The sequence below is a fragment of the Mauremys mutica genome, chromosome 3 (genome assembly GCF_020497125.1).
Source record: "Mauremys mutica isolate MM-2020 ecotype Southern chromosome 3, ASM2049712v1, whole genome shotgun sequence".
Taxonomy (NCBI): domain Eukaryota; kingdom Metazoa; phylum Chordata; order Testudines; family Geoemydidae; genus Mauremys; species Mauremys mutica.
The window spans coordinates 185,746,553-185,766,090 of NC_059074.1; the positions used below are offsets into that span (position 1 = coordinate 185,746,553).

Sequence of the window (19,538 nt, forward strand, 5' to 3'; positions counted from 1 at the left end):
TTTAGATGGATTATCATGCATGCAAAAATTCAAATTTTCTAAATACCTGCAGGTTCTGGGACCATAATGTATGTACATGTAATATGCTGGGGTACCCTTAGGAGGTGAGGGGGAATGCTTAGACTGTCCCTCACCCATTTTCCAATCACACAGGGAGGGCATCCTGTCCGCTAGCGGCTCATAAACTAAGGGTCTCACCCCACTGGGCACTCAGACAGGAAAGATGAATGAGGATGGCCAACGACCCTCCTACACCTCCTTTCAGCAAAGAGTGTTGGCTAGTCTCAAAGAGATGGCACCACTTACTCTCATTGCTTCCAGTGAGATGGTCAGATCAGTCAGTGGCTCACACAGAGAGGAAAGGGGAGGGGAAGATGGGTTTACACAATCCTAGACCCAGGCAAGCCCCTTGCCGGACGATGCCAGGCAGAGACAGCCCAGCTTGGGTTGGATTTTTTCTGATCATCTAGGTGGAGTCACCGGGCTTGCATTAGAGTATTTCTGGTCACGAGCCTACGACTTCGCAGAATACTCTGGGTGTCTTCTGGTGACTCTCATTCACATTGGTGTACACACACATTCACTAAGCCTCTGTTTCTAAATACCACAATGCATCTGTACTTTATGTCCAGACTCAATACACTTTTCCCTTATCTGAGGCAGACAAAATCCTTCTTGAGGCGGTAAAACCCCTCAGCACCGGTGCATTAACCTAATGCATTTCCCTTATGCATTAACCTTGTTGGGGGCAGCCAGACTATAGTCCCCAGTACCGCATACAACTACCTTAGTGAGGGTGGCAAGCTAAGTCCTCAGTACCACTTCAAACCTTATTGAGGGCGGCAAAACAGTTCCCCAGTACTGCTCTGCATCCTGATATCTTATTTTTCTCACCAATTTAAACTATAGTCTACATTCCATACTCATCTGACTCAAGGTTGCAAGAACTTCTCACACAGTTCTTACCCACTCGCCTCACACAATCCTTGCTTCTACAAATCTCATGTTATTAGGGTTACATCTTAGCCTGACAATTGCTCACAGAGGGGACTGTTTGCTTGGAAATCCCCTTCAAATCCCTGTCAGTTCTTTCTCTACCTCCACATCATTAAAAGGTGAAATCACACCCAACTCTGAAGTCACAGTACTTAGATCTCAGTATCATGTTTCACTAAACCCCCTTTTCAAAATAGGTGCTGGTTCATCATAGTCTACAGAATGTAAGCCTTCCTGTGTATTTTCTTGTAATGGTAAATCATTAATATGGCTTTCCGTGTCTTAGGCCGGGTCTTCGCTGGGGGGGGAGGAGTCGATGTAAGATATGCAACTTCAGCTACAGGAATAGCGTAGGTGAAGTCGACGTATTTTATTTCAACTTACCTCCCGTCCTCACAGCATGGGATCGATGGCTGCGGCTCCCCCGTCGACTCTGCTACCGCCACTCGCCCTGGTGGAGTTCCGGAGTCGACGGGAGCACGTTCGGGGATCGATATATTGTGTCTGGACGTATCCTTCGTTACACCAGTAGAGAGGTCCACCCATGTTGCTTTCTCCCAAAACTGTGTGGAAGAAAGGCTCCTAGGGGTTTAAATGGGGAACACAGAATAGTTTTGTCTTGTATCAATACATATTTAGTATACTGTTTGCCATTTGCCTATTTTTACATGCAAATTATGAAATACTGTAAATTTATTAGGTTTTGGGATGTTGGCTTCAGTCTTCTTGAGGTGAATGGTCACCTCTGCGCCACAAGATTAATTTTCTTCTGTCTGAACATCATGTTTAAGATAAAGTTGATTACATGTTTCTGTTTCTGCAGTTGGTTCAGGACAATGTCTTCTCGTGTCTGGGGGGAAAAGGAAGTATACACATAGTTTTAAAAAAAGACGTAAGTTAGAAATGTTGCAAGTTATTTTATATTTTAAGATCTAGACTTAAAATTCACTGGGCAGGTATGGGTTTTAAACTACTTTTTAGAAGTTGCTACAATTTCCATTCTCACTGGAGCCTCTTCCTCAGGGAAAATGGGCCATAGCTAAAAGCCAGGCCTATTACTTCTTAGCTCCTTGGCCAGCAATTGTTGGATAAGAAGACAGCAACAATTTAAAAAATATATCCCTTGGTGCTACTGAGAGGTGTTCATAAGAGGTGTAGACCTAGACTTGCTGACTTGGGCCTCAGCTACGTTCCCACTGAGTTCACTCAGTGAAACTCAAGAGAGGAGAAGGAAGACACTTCTAAATCTGCTTCTTACACTGTTTGCAGCAGTGGAAGAGGAGAAGACAGCTTGCTAAACATGGCCTTAGTGCTACCTTCTTCAGCTCTTCAACCAATGAGTCCAGCTACTCAGATGTGGATGAACCCAAGAGCTCTACTCTTCTCTCATTTCTCCTGTAACTGCTCGAGACAGGAACAGTACAAAATAAACATCTCTCCAGGAGGGAATTGGGAAACAGAGACATGAAGAGGAAAGGGGGCAGTTAGGGAGTAGGTAGCAGAGTGGATGCAGAAGATATCGGAGGAAGATATCGGAGTGCCCCAAGGGTCGGTCCTGGGACTGGTTTTGTTCAATATCTTCATTAACGATTTGAAGGATGGAGTGAACTGCACCCTCAGCAAATGTCCAGATGACACTAAACTGGGAGGAGTGGTAGATATGCTGGAGGGTAGGGATAGGATACAGAGGGACCTAGACAAATTAGAGGATTGGGCCAAAAGAAATATGATGAGGTTCAACAAGGACAAGTGCAGAGTCCTGCACTTAGGACAGAAGAATCCCATGCACTGCTACAGACTAAGGACCGAATGGCTAGGCAGCAGTTCTGTAGAAAAGGACCTAGGGGTTACAGTGGATGAGAGTTGATAGTGTGTCCTTGTTGCCAAGAAGGCTAATGGCATTTTGGGCTATATCATAGAATATTAGGGTTGGAAGGGACCTCAGGAGGTCATCTAGTCCAACCTCCTGCTCAAAGCTGGACCAATCTCCAGATTTTTACCCCAGTTCCCCCAAATGGCCCCCTCAAGGATTGAACTCACAACCCTGGGTTTAGCAGGCCAATGCTCAAACCACTGAGCTATCCCCCCCCCTCCTATAAGTAGGAGCATTGCCAGCAGATGGAGGGACGTGATCATTCCCCTCTATTCAGCATTGGTGAGGCCTCATCTGGAGTATTGTGTCCAGTTTTGGGCCCCACACTACAAGAAGGATGTGGAAAAATTGGAAAGAATCCAGCGGAGGGCAACAAAAATGATTAGGGGGCTGGAGCATATGACTTATGAGGAGAGGCTGAGGGAACTGGGATTGTTTATTCTGCAGAAGAGAAGAATGAGGGGGGATTTGATAGCTGCTTTCAACTACCTGAAAGGGGGTTCCAAAGAGGATGGATCTTAACTGTTCTCAGTGGTAGCAGATGACAGAACAAGGAGTAATGGTTTCAAGTTGCAGTGGGGGAGATTTAGGTTGGATATTAGGAAAAACTTTTTCACTAGGAGGGTGGTGAAGCACTGGAATGGGTTACCTAGGGAGGTGGTGGAATCTCCTTCCTTAGAGGTTTTTAAGGTCAGGCTTGACGAAGCCCTGGCTGGGATGATTTAGTTGGGGATTGGTCCTGCTGTGAGCAGGGGGTTGGACTAGATGACCTCCTGAAGTCCCTTCCAACCCCAATATTCTATGATAAGCTAGATACCTCAAAAATTCTTAGAATGGGGTGGAGTAATATGATGGAGAATATGGAAGCTGATTTTGTTAGAATGGGGTTTATATTAGTTTCTTTTGGCTCTCAAACTCCCATCATTCAGATGGAATGGTTACTTACTTTACAATAACTGTGATTCTTTGAGTTGGTTTGTGCATGTGAATCCCACTCATGGCACCCCTGCACAAGAGGTTGGATTTTTTTCTCTAGCAGTGTGCTCTGGGGGTCATGCATACATTTCTCATGCTCTCAAGCTCCACCTCCCGAGAGCACTAGCGGCAGAGCGACCCCAACCGCAAACCAGCTTCTTTACTGCCCAGAGCCTCAGTAAGATGCCACTGTGGGAGCGGAGGGGGGGTTGTTGGCTCCACATGCACAGACCATCTTGAAGAATCACAATTACTGAAAAATAAATAACTGTTTCTATTTGGAGTTCCTGTGCACGTGGATCCCAATAACAATGACTGACAATCAGTTTGACTCCTTGGAAGTGTGAGCAAGGAATTTATCAGAACAAAGGTTGTAGGACTGCCTTTCCAATTTGAGCATCCGCTCTGGATGAAGCCTGTAAAGAGTATTGCTTAGACAGTGTGTGAATCGAAGACCATGTAGCTGCTCTATGTATTCGTATCAGAGGGACTTGCTGAAATATGCTGCTGAAGAGGCCAGTTCCCTGGTAGAACAAGCAGAAATGTTCAAAGGAGGGTTCAGTTTATTAATCTCATAGGCTGTTCTAAAACAGATGACAATCCGATTAGACAGTCTGAGATTAGATTGATTGATTGTAGAGTGGCAGAGATAAGGCAAATCTGAGTTTTCCTAAAAAGTCTTGTTCTGTTTATGTAATATAAAAGGGCTCTTTTAACATGCAAGGTATGAAGTTTTGACTCTGACGGAGAACAATGGGGTCTAGGGACAAAAACTGGGAAGTGAATATACTGGTTAATATGAAAATCCAAAACCACTTTTGGGTTGAATTTAGGATGTGACCTTAATGTGACTCTATCAGCATGAAAATACTGTGTATGGAGGGTTAGACATGAGAGCTTGAATCTCCCTAACTCCATGGGCAGAAGTAATAGCCATTAAAAATACAGCCTTTGCTGGTAAGTGGTGAATAGAACAGGCTGATAATGGCTCAAAGAGTGGCTCCATCAAAGCTGAAATCACTAAATTCAAATCCATGGAGGAGGAATTGTTTTAACTGAAGGACACATGAGATGACTGATAGGAAAAACCTGAAGAATCTGATACCAGTGAGCGATAAGCCAAAATTGCTGCCAAATGAACCTTAATAGATCTTAAACATAAACCCAGGTGCTTTAAAGATAATCTTATAAAATAAGTGGAAAAGTAGAGGAAGTAGGAATACATCCTTTTGTTTTCGTCCAAATAGAAAATGTCTTCCATTTTGCCATGTATCTTTTCCTAGTCGAGGGTTTTCTACTTTGTAACAACACTGATTGTACTTCTAGAGCACGCTCCTTGTCCATTGGTGTTAGCCAAACATCTTCCATGTCATCAAATACAGAGATGCTGCATCTGGGTGAAGCACTAGACCTGAGTTTTGAGAAATAATGTCTTTTTGGAGAGGAAGGTTATAAATTGGTTCCTTGAAAGGTTGAGGAGATCTGAAAACCAGAACTGACAAGGTAATGTCAGAGCTATGAGGATGACAGGAGCTCTGTCTTGCTTTCTTTTCCTTAATACTTTTGGGATTAGTGGAAATGAGAGAGAGAGATACTTTAGACATGACGTCCAAGGTATTAGAAAGACATCTCTCAGAGAACCTCAGTTCATCCCTCCTCAAGTGCAATTTACTGACTCCGTACAACTAACCTAATACTTAAGCTTGTCTCTCCTTCCCTGGGCCAAAAATAAATGAAAATATGAAAACATAAACTATCTACCTTAATCTAAAACTAAATAAAGGAGGAGGAGGAACACTGAGAAGTTCACTCTTTGACAGGGTGGTCAGAAGAAACTGGTTGATATTTGGGGTCTCTCTGCCTCTTATGCTTTTGGGAGAGGGCGCTAGAGAGCATGAGAAACCCCCTCCTCCCAGTGGATACCATTAGAGAAAAAAATTCTGAACTCCTCTGAAGGGGTGCCAGTACAGCATGAGTGGGATCCACATGCACATGAGCTCGAAGTACTGTACTAGTATTGGTATCTGAAAATACTCAAAACTTCCTCTGGATTTTTTTTTCAATCCTTTCATTGGAAGAATGTTAGATGGGTGTTCAGGAGCATGGGCAAAAGTGAAACTGAAACAATGTTAATCCTCCTGTTCTGAAAGGATTGCTTAGTCAGAGTGACTAAACTGTTTGACTAGATTCTCATCATTGCATCACTGGGGGTTGTTAGGGGATGATATGAGTAATCTCTCCTATAGGGACAGCCATCTCACATAATATTTTATAAGGGTGCAGTGTGACATTGGCTTAGGGCCATCACAGCTGGAGACATGATTATTTCTTAAGCTACTATTAATTTGGATGAAATTAATACTAATTCTAAGCACTTCTGTAGCACCATTCATCTGTGTATGTCAAAGCACATTACATAAATCATTAATAAAACTTCACATCCCATCAGTGATGTAGGGTAAATAGAATTCCCATTTTTCAAAGGGGGAAATGGAGACACAAATGAGAAGTGACTTGCCCCACATGTCACAGTGAGTCATTGGTGGGTATGGGAGAGAAACTGAATTCCTGACTTGTATGCCCATATTCTAACCTCTAGATACCCTTCCTCTAAACTTTAGAGGAAGGCCAGACTTAGACTTTAAGGCCAGAAGGGACTATCATGATCCTCTAGTCTGACCTGCATATTGCAGGCCACAGATCCTCATCCACCTACTCCTGTAATAGACCCATAATCTCTGACTGAGTTACTGAAGTGCTCAAATCATTAATTAAAAACTTAAAATTACACAGAATCCACCACTTACAGTAATTTAAACCTGCAAGTGACTTATGCCCCATGGTGCAAATGAAGTCGTCCCCCGCCCCAGGTCTCTGCCAATCTGACCCAGGGGGGAATTTCTTCCAGACCCCAAATATGGCCATCAATTAGACCCTGAGCATATGGGCAAGACCCACCAGCCAGACACCTGGGAAAGAATTTGCTGTAATAATTCAGAGCCCTCCCTATCTAGTACCCCATCACCAGCTGTTGGAGATATTTGCTGCTACCAGTTGCAGATTGACTACATGCTATTGTAGGCAGTCTCATCGTACCATTCCCTCCATAAACTTATCAAGCTCAGTCTTGAAACAAGTTAGTTATTTTGCCCCCACTGCTCCCCACGGAAGACTGTTCCAGAACTTCACTCCTCTGATGGTTAGAAACTGTCATCTAATTTCAAGCTTAAACTTGTTGATGGTCAGTTTATACCCATTTGTTTTTGTGCTGAACTTAAATAATTCCTCTCCCTTCCTGGTATTTATCCCTCTGATGTATTTATAGAGAGCAATCATATCTCCCCTCAAACTTCTTTTGGTTAGGCTAAACAAGCCAAGCTCTTTGAGTCTTCACCCATAAGGTAGGTTTTCTATTCCTTGGATCATCCTAGTAGCCCTTCTCTGCACTTGTTCCTGTTTGAATTAAGCTTTCATAAACATGAGAGACCAGAATTGCACATAGTATTCCAGATGAGGTCTCACCAGTGTCTTGTGTAATAGTATTCCAGATGAGGTCTCACCAGTGTCTTGTGTAATGGTACTAACACTTCCCTCTCTCTACTGGAAATACTTTACCTGATGCATCCTAGGACTGATTTGGCCTTTTCCACAGCTGCATCTCTTTGGCAACTCAGTCTTCCTGTGATCAACCAATACACCTTTCTCCTCCTCTGTCACTTCCAGCTGATAAGTCCCCAGCTTATATCAGAAATTCTTGTTGTTAGTCCCTAAGTGACCTTGCACTTTCCACTATTAAATATTCCTGTTTTCAAGGTCATCTAGGTCGTCTTGTATGATATTCTGGTCCTTCTCTGTATTGGCAATACCTCCTAATTTGTATCATCTGCAAATTTAATTAACACACTCCCACTTTTTGTGCCAAGGTCATTAATAAAAATGTTAAATAAAATTGGTCCCAAGACCAATTCCTAAGGAACTCCACCTGTAATGTCCCTCCAACCTGATAGTTCACATTTCAGTATGACCTGTTGTAGTCTCCCCTTTAACTAGCTCTGTATATACCTTTTAATTCTCATATTAATCCCCATCTTCTCCAATTTAACAAATAATTTCCCATGTGGAACTGCAATCAGATGCCTTATTTAAATTCAGATAGATAAGATCTACTGCATATCCTTTGTCTAAAAAATCACTTATATTCTCAAAAAAGGAGGTCAGGTTGGTCTGGCATAATCTACCTTTTGTAAAACTATTTTGTATTTTATCTCAATTACTGTTAGCCTCTGACCTTAACTACTTTCAAAATTTGTTCCAAGACCTTGCATACAATGGAGGTCAAACTAATAGGCCTGTAGTTTTCCAGTTCACTTTTTTTTCCCCATTCTTAAAAATAGGAACTAAATTAGCAATTCTCCAGTCATAGGGTACAACCCCCAAGTTTACAAATTCAGTAAAAAACCTTGCTATTGGGCTTGCAATTTCATGTGTCAGTTCCTTTAATATTCTAGGATGGAGATTGTCTGAGCCTCCTGATTTAGTCCCATTAAGATGTTTGAGTTTGACTTCGACCTCGGAAGTGGTAATTTCTACTTCCATATCCTTGTTGCCATTAGGCACCCTGTTAGTACCCTCACGCTTTCCATTAGCCTTATGAAAAATTGAAGCAAAGTATTTGTTTAGAGTAGGGGGAGGCATAGCTCAGTGGTTTGAGCATTGGCCTGCTAAACCCAGGGTTGTGAGTTCAATCCTTGAGGGGGCCATTTAGGGAACTGGGGGTAAAAATCTGGGGGTTGGTCCTGCTTTGAGCAGGGGGTTGGACTAGATGACCTCCTGAAGTCCCTTCCAACCTTGATATTCTATGATTCTAACCTTCAGCATGCAGCCCATCAGCATAATCCGCTGGCAGGTTACAAGACATTTTGTTTACTTTGACCATCCTCAGGCATGGCCCCCTGCAGCTCCCAGTTGCCGCGGTTCACCGTTCCCGGCCAATGGGAGAGGCGGGAAGCGGTATGGCCTGCAGGCCACTGGGATCTGCAAGGGGCTGTGCCTGCGGACGGTCAATGTAAACAAAATGTCTCATGGCCCACCAGCAGATTACCCTGATAGGCTGCATGCCGAAGGTTGCCTATCCCTGTGTTAGACCATGCTTAGATTATTTTTAGTCTCCACCCCATTCTCAGTACTTAGTGGTCCCACTTTTTTCCCCTTGTTTTCTTTTTATTTATATGACTGTAGAACCTTTTACTATTGGTTGTACTTTCCTTTGAAAGACCAACTCTGCATGACTTTTGGCACTTCTCACTTTATCCCTACACTTTCTGATCTCCAAGAAGTAATTTTCCTTGCTGATCCATCCCATCTTCCATTCCTTGTAGTCCTTCTGCTTTCTCTTAATCACCTATTTGAGATGCTTGCTCATCTAGCTTGCCTTCAACCCTTCCCTACAATTCCCCCTTGCCCCCCCCCCCGTGCTTGGGAGGCAGGCTTCAGTTTGTGCAACTTTCAGTTAAAAGAACAGGAGAAGTTGTGGAACCTTAGAGACTAACACATTTATTTCAGCATAAGCTTTCGTGGGCTACAGCTCACTTCTTCGGATGCATAGAATGGAAGAGTCTAATCTGTTTAAACTAATACCAACAGGAAGAGTCTAATCTGTTTAAACTGTTTAAACCTAAGTTAATTGTATATAATTTGCATATTAATTCGAGTTCAGCAGTCTCAGTGACAGACTTGAAGGTGGCAATTTTGCAACAAAAAAACTTCAAAAACAGAGACTGGGAATGGTTGGGTCATTACACTAATTGAATCTATTTCCTGACGTTAAGTTCTCCTCACACCTTCTATGGGTCATCTCAATTATCACTTCAAAAGGTTTTTTTCTCCTGCTGATGATAGCTCATCTCAATTGATTAGACTCTTCCTGTTGGTATGCATACTTCCACCTTTTCATGTTCTCTGTATGTATAAATATCTCCTGTCTGTGTATTCTATTCTATGCATCCGAAGAAGTGAGCTGTAGCTCACGAAAGCTTATGCTGAAATAAATTTGTTAGTCTCTAAGGTGCCACAAGTACTCCTGTGCTTTTTATGGATACACACTAACACGGCTGCTACTCTGAAACCTTTCAGTTAAAAGTAATTCCAAGCCTCTTCCACATTCAGATCCTTGAATTCTTCAGTCCAGACCACTTTCCTAACCAGTACCCTTAATTTTTTTAAGTTTTCCCTTTTGAAATTAGTGACCCTAATTGCAGATCTTTTTTTGCGTATCCTTCTATTTAGATTAAACTGAATTAGCTCATGATCACTCGAACCAAGGCTGTCCATTACAACCAGTTCTTCTATGACTTCTCATGACTCATCAATACCAAATCTTAAATGGCATCACCTCTTGTTGGTTCAGTGACTGTTTGGTGAAGAAATCTGTCAGCTATCACACGCTAAAAGATTCTTGAGTGACCCTAAGATCCTTGGGGATATACATGTTGGCCTACAAAAGAAAATACTCCTGAGGGAATTCAGTACCAAAAAAAATAAAAATTATGCACACAATATTTTAAAATTCTGTAAATTTTATTTGTCAATAAATACATGTGGCTCCAGCATGGCAATGGGGAGCACAGGCCACTGGCTGCATTGAGGTGGGAGATCACCCTGAAGGCCCCACCTTCTCCAGTACAGAGACTCGGCAATGAGACTGCACCTGACCCTGACACAGTGCCAGGGCTGGGCCTGCCCCAGAAACACCCCGGGCCCTGCCCCTCTGCACCAGGTGTGGATGGGCAGGCTCAGCTCAGCAGAATCCAGTGTGGAGGGGCTTAGTGTGGGGGTATCCAGGTGTGGGGTGATAGGTTTCTGTGTGGGGCAGTCTGGGTGCAGGCGGCTCAGTGGGAGATCTGGATGCACAGAGGCTCATTAGGGGGTTCCTGGTGCAGGGGCAATGGGACTCTGCAGGGGATCCAGGTGAAGGTGGTTGGGATTCATGGGGGGTCTGGGTGTGAGGAGGTGGGGCTCAGCAAGGGGTTCTGGGTGTGGAAGGGTCCAGGTGCTAGGGGAGTGGGGCTTGATGGGGTGGGGTTCTGCGTGTGGGGCTCATCAGAGGGGTCCAGGTGTAGGGGGGTAGAGCTTTTCAGGGTGAGGGTATGATTAGCCTGCTTAACAGGACAGACCCAGTTGCTGCCGAAGGAATGCCACATGCTGGGCTCCCGCTTCCCCCAGCTATTCCTCTATCCCCTTTTCTTCTCCATCTCCCTCCCCTCACTCCCACATTCCTCCTTCCCCAGCCCTATTCCATCCTCCTTCCTTCCCCCCCTTCCCTCATTTCCCCCACCCCCACTTACCCAGCCCCACAATGGGCACTCATTGTTGCACAGAATAGAAAACAGGAAGGCTCACAGCACACAGAAGAGGAAAATGACTAGTACTAGGACCCAGGAGGCAATGTTCAGCTGCAGAATCAGTGGACCTAAGACACAGACAATCTCCTTCAGTTGGGCAGCTCTGCACTTGCAGAATGGGGGGGGGGGCAGTGGCATGTAACCCCGTGTACCTCCCATTTCTCACCTCTGCTTGGAGGGGGACAATCCCCCCCAAAAAACTGTGCCCATGGTTGCCCCCCCATGTGGCTTCCCTTTGCTTCCCTGATGTTTTCTGCAGGGAAACACAGGAAATCTGTGTGGCGGGGAGGACGTTTTCTGTGGATGAGCAGTCCTGCAGAATCCCCCCAGGAATAATACAGCCCTCAACCACAGTTCAAGCCAAGATCGTTGCAGTATATGCTCCAATACCCATTGCAGAGATCATATGAGCTACAGAGAAAGAAATCTAAATTCTCTAAGCACAAACAATCAGGGCCACAATCATCCTCGTCTCAGCCCTCAGCTTCAAAGTGCCAGTTTTGATGGGTTGGTCGAGGTGCCAATCGAACACTCTCCTTACAAGCTCATGCTGGGAAACTCCATTCCTCCTTTTGGAGGCCGCCTTTCCCTGTTCCGCAGCACCTCCAACAATTGGGTGCTGGAAATTGTCCAAAGTTGATAGGCCATCCACTTCTCCTCCCTTCCTCCTCCAAAACACCTCTCCTCATCCCTCTTCAGGGAGCCTTCCCATGAGAGTCTACTACGCTAAGAGGTGGATCATCTCCTCAGTGTAGGAGACATAGAGCCGGTACCCACACATCTCAGGGGCAAAGGCTTTACTCTTGTTACTTCCTTATACCAAAGAAAAAAGGAAGTTGGAGACCCATACTGGAGATTAAAGTGCTCAACAGATATGTAAAAGCACAAAAATTCAAGATGATTACACTGTCAACAATTATCTCAGTCCCCGTTGGAAAAAGGAGACTGGTTCTCGGCCCTTGTCCTTCAAGATGAGTATTTTCAAATCTTTATCATACCAAGACACAGGCATTACCTCAGGTTCACGCTAGGCCAGGAACACTACTAGTACAGAGGACTCCCTTTTGGCCTTGTATTGGCCCTGAGGGTGTTCTCCAAAGTCCTTTTGGTAGTGACAGCCCATCTATGCTCTCAGGGGATCATGATTTTTCCCTACCTGGACAATTGCCTTCTCAGGGCACGGTCCTTTGCAGAGGCCCAATGAGTCGCTCAGACCATGCAAGACTTATTTCTAAAATTGGGCCTACAAATCAACAAACAAGTCATCCTTAACACCAGTTAAAAAGTAGAGTTTATAGGAGCTGACCTCGATTCAGTTCAGACAAAGGCACTCCTACCACATCACAGATTTCTCAGTCTCTTCTTGTTGGAAGAGACAATACAATCCAGCCCTCAAATCTTGGCCAGGCACTGCCTTCATCTTCTGGGGCACTTGGCTGTGGGCACATCAGTCATTGTTTATGCCAGACTACACATGAGATGTCTTCAAGCATGGGTGGGCTTGGTATACATACCAAAGAAAGACAATATAAACAAGCTCCTGTCTATGCCCAGCGTTGCAAACAGTCCTTGAACTGGTGGAAGGACCCAGCGAATGTCTGCATGGGGATCCCATTTGCCTAATCTCCCCCATCCCCTCATCTGGCCACCGACACATCCCTCATAGGAAGGGAAGCGCTCAATGGTTGCACTGTTCAGGGCAAATGGTCTCTCCACACCAACTTACTTGAGCTCAGAGCGGTTTGAAACGTGTGTGCTCAGTTCCCTCCGCTGATCATGAACACGCACATGAAAGTAATTATGGACAACGTGGCCAGTATGTACAACATAAACTGGCAAGGAGCTCCCAGGTCTCATTCCTTATGCACAGAAAGCTAGGGAATTGGTGCATCTCACACAATGTCCTACTATCAGTGGCCTACCTACTGGGAATATACAACACGACAGCCTCAGCTGCAAGTTCCTGCTTGATCACGAATGGGAAGTAGAGTCAACTATTCTACATGATATATTCAGGCAATGGGGGTAGCCCAAGATAGACTTGTTTGCTACCTACCAGAGAAAGAAATGTCCGCAGTACTGCTCAAGACCGGGGATGAGCCGACACTCCAGGGGAGACGTTCTCCTTCTCCCTTGGAACAAGGACCTTCTTTACACCTTTCCTCCATTCCCTCTATTACTAAAGGTGTTATTGAAGACAAAAAAGGAAAAAGCAAATATTCTGATTGCTCCCATATGGCCCAGACAGATATGGTACCCTTACCTGTCCCAGCTGGCATTGTGTCCACCAGTGATTCTACCATCACTCCCTACCTTCTGTCACAGAACAAGAGTCTCACCCTTCATGTCAGTTTATGGATCCTACATCTCAAAATGTGGCTCCTTTTTTGTTTCCAGCACATAGAGACATTCTGCTTGGAGGAAATACAGGAGGTACTATTGCACAGTAGAAAGGGTTCTCCTCATCACACCTACCTGCAGAAATGGAAGATATTCCAGATATGCTGCCAATCCACGGATGTCACCTCTATCCTGGCAGCAATTGCTACCTTCCACCAGGAGGTGGAAGACTATTTGATCGTCTCTCACCTGACTACAAAGAAAAAGGTATAGCAAATCTTTTCCCACAACCCAGGACCCCTACTCAGCAATGGGACCTCAACCTCGTACTAAAAGGACTAACTAGACCGCCATTCGAACCCATGGCCACTTGTTCATTAACTCACCTTTCCATGAATATGGCGTTCCTCATGCCATCACTTCTGCAAGAAGGACAGGGGAGATAGCAGCTTTGATGGCGCATCCCCCTTTTACGGTGTTATTCCCGGATAAGGTCACACTCAGACCAAACCCCAAATTCACTCCCAAAATAACTTCTGTAGTTCAAATGAATCAACTCATTCAACTCCCAATATTATATCCAAAACCAAACATGGACAATAGGGAGGTCATCTTCCATATCCTCGATGTGAGGAGAGCTTTGGCATTCTATTTAGACAGGACATAGACCTTCTGAAAATCTCTGAGGCTCTTCCTTTCAGTTGCAAATAGGTCAAAAGGTGCAGCGATATCCGTTCAGAGATGACTCCTTGCTGTATTGGACTCTGCTACCAATGGCGAGGGGTAACACCCCCACCTTCAGAATGCATGTATTCCACAAAAGCGGTCTCCTCGACTATCGCCTTCTCCAAGGGTATCCTCATACCAGAGATATGCAGGGCAGCTACATGGGCCTCTGCACATACTGTGACAAAGCTCTGAGCCTGTATTGGTGGGTCTTGCACTTCTGGGCGGATTCAGTGGCCTCAGAAGCTTGCTAAGGCCCTCAATGTGACCTCCCTTTCTCAGTGTAGCGGCAAGGATCACAGCCTACTGAGCTACTTTCATCACAGGCCAGTATGGGAGGTGGGAAGGGGGGATACCCCACAGTCTCTGTTGCTCCTTTGAGCTAGTAGGTGCAGTAGGCGTGGTCCTGCCTGGACCGAGGTCTGCTTCCCCTCTCAAAGGGATCTCTGTAGAGCATAGGGCAGGGGAGGGAACCCAGGCCCACCCTCTACTCCCGGGTTCCAGCCCAGGGACCCTAATGGTAGCAGCTGTTCGCAGCTTCCCCTTCACTACTGGAGCTGCTTTGATTCCCTGGGCCACTTCCCCATGGACCCCTTTTTCTAGCTTCACCCTTACCTCAGGCTTCAGCAATGCTTCCTCTCCTCTAGCTCCTTTCACCAGGGCTCTCCTGAGGGAACTGGAAGGAGAGCTTTTAAGCGATATGAGTGGGACCTTGATTGGTTCCAGCTGTCTCCATTAGCCTAACGGCCTAACTGGTTAATTGGCATCAGGTGTCCCAGTTGCCCTGGAGCAGCCCCTGTTTGGCTGCCCAGGGAAAGGGACCTGCTCATCCTGAGGCTGATACACCTGCCTTCCCCCACTCTCCTTCAGGTCTGAGTCCGTCACAATACTTTTGCAGAACACTATGCCATTCTGAGTGATTCAGCTCCAGACGCCCAATTCAGGGCCTCTGTATTATCATCTATATCAGACTTGACTCCGAAATCCCAGCCTCCAGCGGTGGGTTCTGCTTGGGAGTCACCTACAGTAGAGCACCCATAGGGACACTACTCGAAGAAGAAGTTACTCACCTTGTGCAGTAACGATGGTTCTTCGAGATGTGTGTCCCTATGGGTGCTCCATGACCCTTCCTCCTCCCCTCTGTTTTGGAGTTTCCACTGGTTGACTCTGTGGTAGAAAAGGAACTGAAGGAGGAATGCCCATGTACGCTGATTAGCTTTGTGGCAGGTGAGGAGCCATGTGTGCGTGGGTGGGATGGACAGCTATAGAAATGTTTTGATCGACAGTGCGGGGGTGCACACACACAATACTTAGCTTGAAGTCTTATAGCAAACAATATGTGAGTTGTATTGCAAATCATGCCATACATTTTCTTGATAATTGGAAATTGGGCATATTGAACTGTTATCCATCTGAATATAATAAATATTTATAATTTGTAGGTTTTTCTGCAGTTTAACACTGTCATAACATATTTTTCTAGCAGTTGGAAAGCTGTGATATTCCTGTATATCATTCTATCCCTGGATGGCTTGGGGCCATGGCTGGGTATGTGACTTGAGGTTAAATATATATTACCTTTTGTAATAGGTAGATCTTATTTTTTAATTAGGGCTGCATTTAATTGAAGGTCATTAATTTTAATATTTCAATACTTGAAATACTCTTTGTACTATTGACATATACATTTTTAAGAAAAGTCAAGTGTTTTTTTTTAATTTCAGTTTTTGATGATGAAGAAGAAAGCAAGTTGTCCTATACGGAGATTCATCAGGAGTACAAAGCTCTGGTGAGTATTATTCACCAATGGCTAGGGTGTAGGAATCTGGAGCATAGGTATGGGCATATTGAATCAGCAGTAGTTCATTTAGTCCAGGCTCTTGTCTCTGACAGTGGCCAGTACCAGATGTGTCAGGGGGATATGTGAGAACCTCATGGTTATTCCATTTTTGTCCACTAACTGAGAGGTGACATTTCTTCCTAAAACTAAGCCTTAGTAGTTGACTTATACCCTGAAGTGTGAAGGTTCATATACCGTCTAAAAACAGTTTTATTCTACTTAATGTAACTGTGTATGTCTTCACTATTTCTATAAATAAAGAATTCTTTTCTGAATCCTACTAAATTTTTGGCCTTAGTGATCTCTTGTGACAGCGAGTTCTACAAGTTAATTATGCATTATGAAGTATGTATTTCCTTTATCAATTTTAAATTTGTTGCCTTTCAACTTAATACAAGAACAAGGAAATATTTAATTATGGGAGGATAAGTAGAAGGAGCTTATTTGCCCTTTTAAAACTTTATTATTTTGTTTACCTCTCATGAATCATCTTATTTGTGTAGACTAAAAAATACCAAACTTTTCAATCTTTTTTGTTTTTGGAAGTCTTTCTATAACTCATTATTTTCAGTGCCTGTCTCTGAATTCCTTATTTTTTGAGCTAGGGTGACTAGAACTGAACACAGCGTTTCAGGTGAGGGTGATTTATATAATTTCCAACCCTCTGGTTTCACTTTGGTTATGGTAGAGTCCATCTCATCCATATAGGTTCTCTCCAAAAAAGTTTCTCGGTGCCTAATAGATATAATACTCTACTCTGTACACCATGCATTGGGATTCTGAAATTCCTCCTGTTTAGCTGGACATAAGCCGTTTTCATAGTAATCTAAATTTACTTTGTGGGATCTATTTGTGACACCTACTTTTTGTTAATGGCATAAAATGTAACATAACCAGAGGTTCCTTCCCTGCACGCACTAGAAATGTAAGAACATAAGACCGGCCATACTGAGTCAGACCAAAGGTCCAGCCAGCCCAGTATCCTGTCTACCGACAGTAGCCAATGCCAGATGCCCCAGAGGGAGTGAACCTAACAGGTAATGATCAAGTGATCTTTCTCCTGCCATCCATCTCCACCCACTGACAAACAGAGTCTAGGGACACCATTCCTTACCCATCGTGGCTAATAGCCATTAATGGACTTAACCTCCATGAATTTATCTAGTTCTCTTTTAAACCCTGTTATAGTCCTAACCTTCACAACCTCCTCAGGCAAGGAATTCCACAGGTTGACTGTACGTTGTGTGAAGAACTTCCTTTTATTTGTTTTAAACCTGCTGCCCATTAATTTCATTTGTTGGTCCCTAGTTCTTATATTATGGGAACAAGTAAATAACTTTTCCTTATTCACTTTCTCCACACCACTCATGCTTTTATATACCTCTATCATATCCCCCCTTAGTCTCGTCTTTTCCAAGCTGGAAAGTCCTAGCCTCTTTAATCTCTCCTCATGTGGGACCCGTTCCAAACCCCTAATCATTTTAGTTGCCCTTTTCTGAACTTTTTCTAATGCCAGTATATCTTTTTTGAGATGAGGAGACCACATCTGTATGCAGTATTCAAGATGTGAGCGTCGCATGGATTTATATAAGGGCAATAAGATGTTCTCTGTCTTATTCTCTATCCCTTTTTTAATGATTCCTAACATCCTGTTTGCTTTTTTGACTGTGGCTGCACACTGCGTGGATGTCTTCAGAGAACTATCCACGATGACTCCAAGATCTCTTTCCTGATTAGTTGTAGCTAAATTAGCCCCCATCATAATGTATGTATAGTTGGGGTTATTTTTTCCAATGTGCATTACTTTACATTTATCCATATTAAATTTTCATTTTGTTGCCCAATCACTTAGTTTTGTGAGATCTATTTGAAGTTCTTCACAGTCTGCTTTGGTCTTAACTATCTTGAGTAGTTTAGTATCTAGATGTACCTAGATGTTTAAAGAGATCTAGCACTTTCAATCATAGTAAGAAAGACACAAAATGCCTCTCGCAGGCATCACATATAGCTATTGAGGTTGTGATTGCATCTAAGGAATTGTACATTTAAATAAGTAAGGAAATAGTGGTTTTTTTCCTTGCACTTGCAAGACTGTTACTGCTGGCAGTTATAGTGGTGCAAAAGTCTGTTTATCGGACAAAGGAAATTTATATCAGAATGTGTGCAAGTTTTAGTTGTTTGTAATTTTGTTTTACTGGCTCTCTTTTCTCCAATCTTAGTAAAGTGATGATTCTTCCCTGATAACTAACCACATGCAAAATTTGAATTTTTAAAGTTACTTTAATTTTTGAATATTTGAAAAATATCAGAACAATCTCTTAAAGCAGAGAATAAGTATTTCTCCAAAATACTCATCTCTGCATTGTCCCATATTGCCCATACCCTTGCACACAGGCATGGCATAAACTTGTCATACTTTATGGCCTGAGAGTGGATTCCATTCTTCCCACCTCAGCAGATATTCCATGCTCAAATCCCATTGTCTCAGTCTTGAAATAGGGACTAGGATTTGGCAGTTGGCCTATATTTTACTGCCTTCTTGGACCCTGTTCAGGTTACTATTCTTGAAGTACACAGTGTGGTTGTATCATGTTGATGTCCATTTTTAAGATCAATTTAATTTTATCCAAGATCTTTTTCTTTAATTTGGCCATTGTGGGGCATGCCCCAAACACACATACATAGAAATCATGGTGTAAACTGTGTATTCAAATGGTATCAATTCAGATTGGATTCCTTAAGTCCCAGACTTTGAAGTTTCTCCATAATCCAAATAAAGCATAATGAATAAACCTAAAATATATTAGTTTTAAGCATGCATTTAAATTATAGTCTTGTAATTTGTGTGGACATTTATTTATTTATTTTATTTTCTTCCAATTTAGAAAAAATAAAAATTGTCCATTCACAGACTTTGAATGTCCTGTCAGTTGTTTAAAATTAGAAAACCCTAATGCAATACAGTCAGTCCACCCCTTTTAACAATCAACAACACGATCAAATACTAACATCCCCATACACTGGTCTATATCCCCCTATATTTCTTCAGAGTTGAGCTAAAACAAACGGGCCCTACAACGTGCCTTGAAAGTTCAATAAACCTGTGCTATTTTGTACAAGGGGTAGGGGTCTTTCTTGAGTTATGAGCCCTTATGCAGAACACCAATCTAAATCCCCATCTTATTATATCCGGGTGAGAGGCTAGCATCAGTGCCTCCACTAACTGCAAATGAGGCAGTGTCAAAAGTAGGTTGATACATACTGGGCCATTTAGGTCTTTATACGCAAGTACCAAAACCTTAAAATCTAATCTGATATTTCATTTATACTTCTCCATATCCTTGTTCTGTATCACATTTTAGATTAAAATATTGTTCTTATCAAGAAA

The 19,538-nt window shown here is 43.4% G+C and overlaps 1 protein-coding gene across 2 annotated transcripts in view; it reads left to right on the forward strand.

Moving 5' to 3' along the window:
- The window catches only part of CFAP36 (cilia and flagella associated protein 36), a 108,177-nt gene that overhangs the window by 22,479 nt on the left and 66,160 nt on the right, over nt 1-19,538 (forward strand). Inside the window, exons 2-3 of one of the 2 annotated variants that reach the window (XM_045011930.1) lie at nt 1,820-1,888; nt 16,035-16,099. In XM_045011930.1, coding sequence (XP_044867865.1) covers nt 1,820-1,888; nt 16,035-16,099 — 134 coding nt within the window. The remainder of the gene's footprint in view (nt 1-1,819; nt 1,889-16,034; nt 16,100-19,538) is intronic. The other variant, XM_045011931.1, reaches the window with a different exon arrangement.